This window comes from Ruditapes philippinarum, unplaced genomic scaffold (assembly GCF_026571515.1).
Source record: "Ruditapes philippinarum isolate M1 unplaced genomic scaffold, ASM2657151v2 ctg4026_1_1_1_1, whole genome shotgun sequence".
In the NCBI taxonomy this organism is placed as follows: Eukaryota; Metazoa; Mollusca; class Bivalvia; order Venerida; family Veneridae; genus Ruditapes; species Ruditapes philippinarum.
The window spans coordinates 1-8,458 of NW_026854229.1; the positions used below are offsets into that span (position 1 = coordinate 1).

Genomic DNA, 8,458 nt, shown 5'->3' on the forward strand with positions numbered 1-8,458 from the left:
TCTTATAACAGATGAGAAACGAAAGGATAAATCGAAAGCAACAATCACCTTTTAAAACATTTTCATTAACAAAAAAACCTTATTCTTATAAGGCTAGTATTAGAAATAAATTGGTCATTACCATACAAATGACATGATGAATAATAATAAATCTCACAGAAACTTACTGTCAGCAAATTGTTTTCTACAGATCTGACATGCAGTCACCTCCAGCTCTTTTTGTGGTTTAATCTTCTTGTCTCCATGCTTCAATGTTTTATCTGAATGAATCCTTTCTTTGTGGTATTTCAAGCTTCGCTCACTAACAAATAGTTTACCACAGATATCACATCTTAATTTATCTTGCTGCTCAGATATATTTCCTAATTCAAACATCTCAAATCTATCCAAACATCTTCTTTGCCGAAAGTTATAGTTGGTAGATTTGCCTTTTATTGTGGTATCTACACTTGGAATGTCATCTTTATTGACACCATCTACACAAGAATTTTGTTTTACACTACCATTACAATTATCTTGTATATTCATTAAGAAGTTATTAGGTATACTTTCTATTTGGTAAGTTTCATGGTTTGAATCTGAAAGACTTGATTTCATTTCAGCATTATCTAATCCTGAGATTTGAACATGCTCTTTTTCTTGAACTGATTTACTGCTGTCTAATTTTTCCACTGAGTTTTCAAGTATGACATTTTTATCATTACTGTATTTTTGTTCTGCTTCTCCTTTATCATAACTACATGTGGCATCTACAGGTTTACCTTCTGGCTGATTGAATGTATAATTGTGATAATCATCACTGCTTATCATCCTTCTTATTTCATTATGATCTGTATCTTCAAGCTCAATGCTACAAGATATTTCATATGAATCATTTCTGACAATTTTATTTGACTTTTCAGTATTCATACTATTGTCTGAACATTTCATTTTTTGTGTTTTGCAAATTCCTTCTGTGTGCTTTTCTGTTATAAACAAAAAATATATAGTTTTTTAAAACAAAATGTATATTATAACAACAAGATCCATTCCATTTACATTGATTTAAAACTGCATTATATTATTTTTACTTCTTTGTATGATTTTAAGTATTGTACTTACTGCATTTCACTATTGTATCCAAAGCAAGTTCTTCCTGTTTTATTATCAAATCAATGAAATACCATAAATCTTGATGGACACCTACAAATACAATAAGACTGGTTTTCAAAGGTATTTTGAAATCTACTAGTCATAACATTATAGTTATATTGCTGATAAATTAAGTTTGTGATGAAGTACTAGCATATTCACAGGCCTCCATTTACTTTGCATAGTAGAGCTAAAAGGGTACATCTTTCTTCAAGTACTTTCTAAATCAATTTCAAACAGCATATTTTACATGTACTTTTACATTAAACAATAGCAACATTATCTTTATTGTTATTTCATTGAAAATAATGATCAAAACTGTTTTTCAACAATCTTACGTTTGAAAGTACCAATCTTCCACTCAGATTGCTTTATGAGTTTCCGAAGTTCTTCCTCTTTTTCTGATGTGAGGTAGATGATGTATGGTCTAAACAGCTCACCCATTTCTGTACTGGTAAAATAAAAGATAAACATTATGGTAAAATAAGAAATCATAATAACATTAACACCACTTTTTAATCAAATTAACCAAATTATCCCCCTCTGGGAACATTTTGCATTGCAAGTTCTATATCCATAAACATATATAAAACACATGTAACTTTAAAAATATCAATGCTTTCTGTCATTATTAAAGATGAGTGAAAGAATCAAACAAACAAACAAATGCAAACAAATTGTAACAAATACATGTAGTATACATATACCCACACTCTGTTCATCAATATCTAATTTGGTAAACAAAGAACATAATGGAATGTATGGAATTACATAGAGGATATTTGTTTGTTTTGCATGTAAGATTGAAATATAATTTCACTGAGTGAACACCAGATGCAAATATTTTCACGAGTGGCGTAGCCACGAGTGAAAATATAATAGCTGGTGTTCACGAATGAAATATATTTCAATCTTATATGTAAAACAAATAAATTTTCTTTTTATTTCATGCTTTTTAAGTGATTTTAAGTATTTTTTACTGATTTTGCCGCGTAACGTCGCGCATTCTCCTTTGTGACGTCATCACATCATGACGTCACATCATTAATTTTGAAATATAGTTCTGTTAAATTTCTCTAATTTTGTTACATTTTTAACATGATGTATGGTGACATCGACTTTCTTTTCCTAAAGAAGCAAAATTTACGCATGACAGCATTTATTTCTGCCTGTTATTCCATTTAGTTATGATTTTCTTTTCATCCGCATTCAGATATAGTCCGGCTACAGTGAAAATTATATTTTATAAATTTCACTAGTGGTTTATCAGAATATAATCATCTGATATATTACAATAAAACACTGGAAAGCATGAAATAAAAATATATACTGCCGCCTCATATTTCTGTGGTACTTAACTGTTTAACACAGACAACAAAAGTTAGAAGAATAAAATTCTGGAAAATATTTTGAATAATGTAGGAAAGACATGCAAATTACATCATAGTTTATTCCTTTTAATGTTTGCATGTAAACAATTATGTACACAACATGGCAATTAACCCCCATATGCTGCCTAGTGAGTAAAGTTGTGTTCTCATATTTCCAAGGCAATTACATTTTAACAGTTTCAAAAGCAAAAGCAATAGTAATCTTTATTTTTTAGTACATCTATACCTAGCCTTGTCTGAAAGTAATGATTTTCTCTATGGCATTTATCAACTATCTCAATGGTTGTTTTACAAAGACAATTGTCTTAAAAGGTTTAAAAATTAAAAGTTAAATGGTGAAATAATTTACTTTACTCTTAATCTGAATAAAATAATAAGTTTTCTCAGTTGTATATGTTACATTTCAATAAAAATACAGTAAGAAAGTGAAAGTAAAACTCCTGGCAGGTGCATGAAGTCTACGAGGCACTTGGGACCTTATGCCTTTTATGTCTTATATCTTGGAAATATTGGTACCATGGAAATATGAGGCACCAGTATAATGAAAACACAGAAAACAAGAACCGGTTGAACTTGGTGCTGCTTCCCCAGAAGGTTTTTGACACAGGAAAGTATAAAAAAATGAACAAAGGGCAAAAACTCCAAAATTAGGCAAGGCAGAGTTTTGGTTTTTTGCACTGCACTTCTATTCAATGAGATCTATCTATCTATAAAGTTTTGTGATGATATCTATTAAGGTTTCAGAGTTATGTTCCGGGTAAAATTCAAAGAGTTAAAATGAACAAAGGGCAATAACTCCAAAATTAGACAAGGCTGTGTTTAGGTTCTTAAGCATTGCAGTTCTATCCAATGAGATCTATCTACCTACAAAGTTTCGTGTTGATATCTCGTATAGTTTTAGAGTTATGTCCCGAACAAAAGTAAAAAAGTAAAATAAACAAAGGGCAATAACTTCAAAATAAGGCAAGGCAGAGTTATGGTTCTTTAGCACTGCACTTCTATCCAATGAGACCTACAAAGTTTCATGTTGATATCTCTTATAATTTGAGAGTAATGTCCCAGACAAAGTTCAAAATGACAAAATGAACAAAGGAAAATAACTCCAAAATTAGGCAAGACAGCGTTCTGGTTCTTTAACAATGCACTTCTACTCAATGAGATCTATCTACCTACAAAGTTTCATGTTGATACCTCTTATATTTTTAGAGTTATGTCCTAGACAAAGTTCAAAGTGTAAAAATAAACAAAGGGCAATAATTCAAGTATTAGGCAAGGCAGAGATACAGTTCTTGTGCACTGCAAACCTACTCAATGAGATCTATCTATCTGTAAAGTTTCATGTTGATAACTCTTATAGTTTTAGAATTATGTCCCGGACAAAGTTCAAAGTGTAAAAATAAACAAAGGGCAATTATTCATAAGTTAGGCAAGACAGAGTTATGGTTCTTAAGCACTGCACACCTACTAAATGAGATCTATCTACCTACGAGGTTTCATGTTGATACCTCTTGTTGTTTCAAAGTTATGTCCCGGAAAAGAAAAGCGGACGGACGGACGGACTGCCGTTGTAATAGGAGAGTTATAATGTGGCTACTCTTTTGTTCTCTCTATTGTTCTTTTTAACCACACAAAAGAAAATAGCCACATAAAAGCATTACGGAATGAATGACATCAAAGAGAAAGAACAGTTACCTATTGTCCCTCTAGCCACATAATTGTCCTGTGAGTTCCAATGGTCACCTACAGACGGACAAAGTGGCGACTATATGCTCACCCTTCTGGGAGCATAAAAAAACTCACAAAATGATTTATAATAAGTAAACTTAAACAATAGGACAATGATGGCCCTATATTGCTCACCTGGCCATCAATTCCCCAAATGACAGAAATAAATCATATTGATAATTTTATATAGAGAGTTATAGAATCTCTGTCATCTGATATCAAATTTTAATTCAGCATCTAATCTTGTGCATTTGTTCCAAATTTTACAAAATAGATGACTAGATCATCTTTAGGTCAACTATTATCAAAGTTCTGTTTTTGAATTGTGCACATGGTCCAAATGTCTTACATTTATATCAGAGTTCAACTCTATATCTGAAATTTGCACATGTCACAAAAAAACAACACTTAAAAACAGATCACTAGGTCAAAATGTAGGTCAGGCCTAAATAAAATTTCATTTGTTTCCCCTTCCCTACCTACCCAGGGTGTTCACTAGCCATGAAATCCTGAGGGTCATTTTGACTTTGAGTTTTACCGACTACAAGGTCAAATCCCCATGATTTTAACAAAATTTGACCCTCCAGTTAAAATCCTGAGGGTCAAATCAGGCCTTTTAGGAGTTTGAAGGGTCAAAGAGTCATTTCAAGGGTCAAACGGACACCCTGCTACCCAACAAATTTGCCCCTACCCAAAAGATTTTTTCAGATTTTTAGGGGATGAAAGTATTTTTTTTTCTTTCAGAGTACAATGGGTACAATCTAATCTGATATTTTAGACAGCTAGCATAGTTAATAAATTGCTGCATATGTCAGTTGTGAATATGGTAATGCATGTACATATACCATTGCACTTAATAAATTAATTTTAATAGTTCATTATACATATATGCAAATTATTTATTGTTATGCACATATAAAAAATAATTTTCCTACCTACATGTACCTACCCAACCCTAATTTAAATGGGTGGGAAGGGGAACAAACATATTTCTAGTTTTGGCCTCAGCTAATAATCTGAAAATGAAACTGTGTACAAAATAATTGATAAATTTGGTACCCCAGATCATGCCGCATACTAAGGGTTATTGTATGTTTAGATTTCCATAATTTGTGTAACAGTTGAACCAGCAGAATATTTATGCATAACAATCAATTTTTGGTGAGAGAGTGTATTACAAAATAGTTTTTAAGTAAGTATGATTTTTGTATGGGAACTACTCGCATACTAAGGTGGCATCTATATATAGGTGACATTTGCAGGGTTTTTTTATCTTGTGGTCACAACTTATTATCTTGTGGCCTGAAGATAATACCTTGTAGAAATGACTTATTATCTTCAATGTAGCCACAACTTTAAACATGTTAATGTGCGTTCATCAAATTATAATTTTAGATACCAAAATACATTAGATGTACCTAATGTACGCACAACCAATTATGGTAAAAAGAGTTTTCACTTTGAAGCATCTAAAATCTGGAATAGTTTATCTAATGATCACAGATGTACATCTGACTTTAATGAGTTTAAACGACTAATTGAAACATGGAGTAATGACAAGTGTGCCTGCTCTATGTGCATCTAATCTTTTTTCAAGTTTATGTTCTATTTTACTTGATTCCTGTTTTTTGCTTGTAAATAAATTTAGTTATCTTTTCCTTGAATTATGTACTATGTATCAACCCTGTTATACTACCTTCAATAGATATGACTGTATTTTCATTGTAAATGCTCAGGTTTCATTACAATGACTATATGAATTTATTGTATGTATTATTATCTTATGGTGTCTGTTTATTTTTGTTTCTTTGTTTCTTATTATTATTTTCTATATTTTGTTCATGTCGGATACAAGCTTAAAGCTTATGTTTTGTACTGTTAACCATAACCGACTATAAATAGTTTGTCTTACTGCCTTACTTACTGTCTTAACTTCTTATCTTATGGCCTCAAGATATTAACTTGTGGCCATGACTCATTATCTTGTTGTCACAAGGTAATATCTTTCGGCAACAATTTTTTAGCCAATGAAAATAGTCTTAATTTACTTAAATGAAATTTAATATCACACTGACCATAGCTTTTGCTCAAACAGTGAAACGGTGGGTCAAAAGCTGTGGCAGTGGTGCATTCAAATCATCAAAATAAAAAAATACTGCAAATGTCACCTCTATGACAACATACATACCAGTACGGGCCGGTGGGGTGTCCCAATTTGTATATCAACATCACTTAGTCATTAGATCAAAGTTTTTGTGCAAAATATTTTCAATAGATTCTAATTTCTATACAAAAGAAAAAAAAACAATCATACTGGTTGGGGACCACCAGAACCGGACAACCACCAAACCCGGACGGCCCCAAAAATGCTTAATTTAGTAATTTCTTTGTTCAGTGGTTGTTAGTCACTTTTCTATCAACAATAAATGCATGTTTCTTCTAAAATTAAGTAAATAAATTTATTTCAAACTCCGTAAATGGTAATATTTTAATGTCTATTTCAAGAATGTTGACGTTGAGATTTGGGGGTCAAGAAAGAAATGCCTGACCTCATATACAAGCTATAATCATTTGCAGAGTAATCAATAGAATATCCAAAACTTCATCATTTGTTGCTGAAATATTGTTTATCATGTTAAAAATCAAAAATCAAAACACCCAAGCTTTTATCTGAATTAAATCACGTCATGTACTGGCATGCGAGCAGTTCCCGTACAAAAATCGTAGTTACTTAAACATTATTTTTCATTACGCTCACTCACCAAAATTTGAATGTTACACATCAATATTCAGCTCGTCACACAAATCATGGAAATTCCATCATGTTCTAAACATAGTATAACCCTTAGTTATGAGGCCTCATATGGGGTACCGAAATTATCTATTATTTTGTATGAAGAGAAGTAGTTCCCGTACATAAAATTTAACCCATTATAATTATACAATTTTATTATATCGGACCTATTTTTTATTTATAATTGTTGAACAGACCATTTTCTAAGAGATAAATAGATGTAATTCAGGAAATAGAAAGCAGACTAAACGCGTGTATCTATTACCCGGTACCGTTACCCCCAACGCATTCACATGCGATGGCATGCTGTATGCATGATATTTTACGAATCAAAGCCATAAAATTATTTTATATAGTAATATTGGTCAAAATTCTGATAATTAAACAAGTTTTCATCACATTGCCTTCTTATCTGTAAACAAGTGGTATTAGTGGAAAACCCTTTAACATGCCTCACGTGTAAGTATATTTGCGCATGCGCGCAAGGACGGAAATACCCCAGATAAAACAAGGTCACGTTTTGACAACGCACAGGTGAAAGTGATTTAAAATGAGACTTTTTATACGTACTGCCGAACTGACACTTAGATTTTGTCTCGTTTATGTATCTGCTTGATTTTAAATGAGTTTTTGAAGAATGCATGTAAAAATCAAGCGTTTAAATGAAAAATACGGGTACTGCTTCTGTACGGGAACTGCTCGCATGCCAGTACATATCTGTCCGGACACATGGTATCCTGTAGTGTAGACAATTTAGGTAATTTTGATACCCTCCTTGTCGAGCCTCACATATAAGTGTCTATACAATCAGAAATAAACAAACTAGTGTGTTAGTTAGGAGAAGAACCTGGCTGAAATGTGTCAAATTTATTGGTCTCTAGGTTAAAAATTATGAAATCTGTACAGAAAAATGTTCCAAAAGTGTCCGGTTGATGGTCTCCGACCAGTATAGATCTAGCATTCTTTCTTAAAAGTTTCTTGTCAGTACAAAAATATAGAAAACGAGTAGGTCTAGATACTTACTTGAATGAAATTCATAAATAAAAATAAACAGCTAATAAAGACTGTTATTTACAGTGTTAAACGGCCACAAGTTTTGATGTAAGTTTATCAAAGGGAAATAACCTTTTCTGCCGCAACTGTTATAAAAACCTATCAACACACAATGTGAAGCAAAGGGGGGCCACTGCGTAGGTGTTTGCATACCGATTAGGTCAACTGGTGCACACAATATATAAATCTTAACAGACAGTACACAGATGTGTTTAAATTTGATTTGTCACTTATGAGATAATAATACTGCGTTATATAGGTCTAGTCCATAGAATGTGTTTATAATTATAAACTTCTTGTACATCACTTTATTTTTCTGACGGAGATTCTTTTATTCAGTCCTACGCATAAACCAAAGATTTCC

At 32.0% G+C, this 8,458-nt stretch overlaps 1 protein-coding gene across 1 annotated transcript; it reads right to left on the minus strand.

Annotated features, from left to right (window-relative positions):
• Positions 1-86: 86 nt before the first annotated feature.
• On the minus strand, positions 87-8,198 carry LOC132739480 (uncharacterized; the record flags this gene model as incomplete). The annotated part of the gene is given in 4 exon segments (XM_060727194.1): positions 87-965; positions 1,102-1,182; positions 1,470-1,582; positions 8,065-8,198. Coding segments are annotated over 3 exon segments (999 nt in total). The 5' UTR covers positions 1,576-1,582; positions 8,065-8,198.
• Positions 8,199-8,458: the final 260 nt, after the last annotated feature.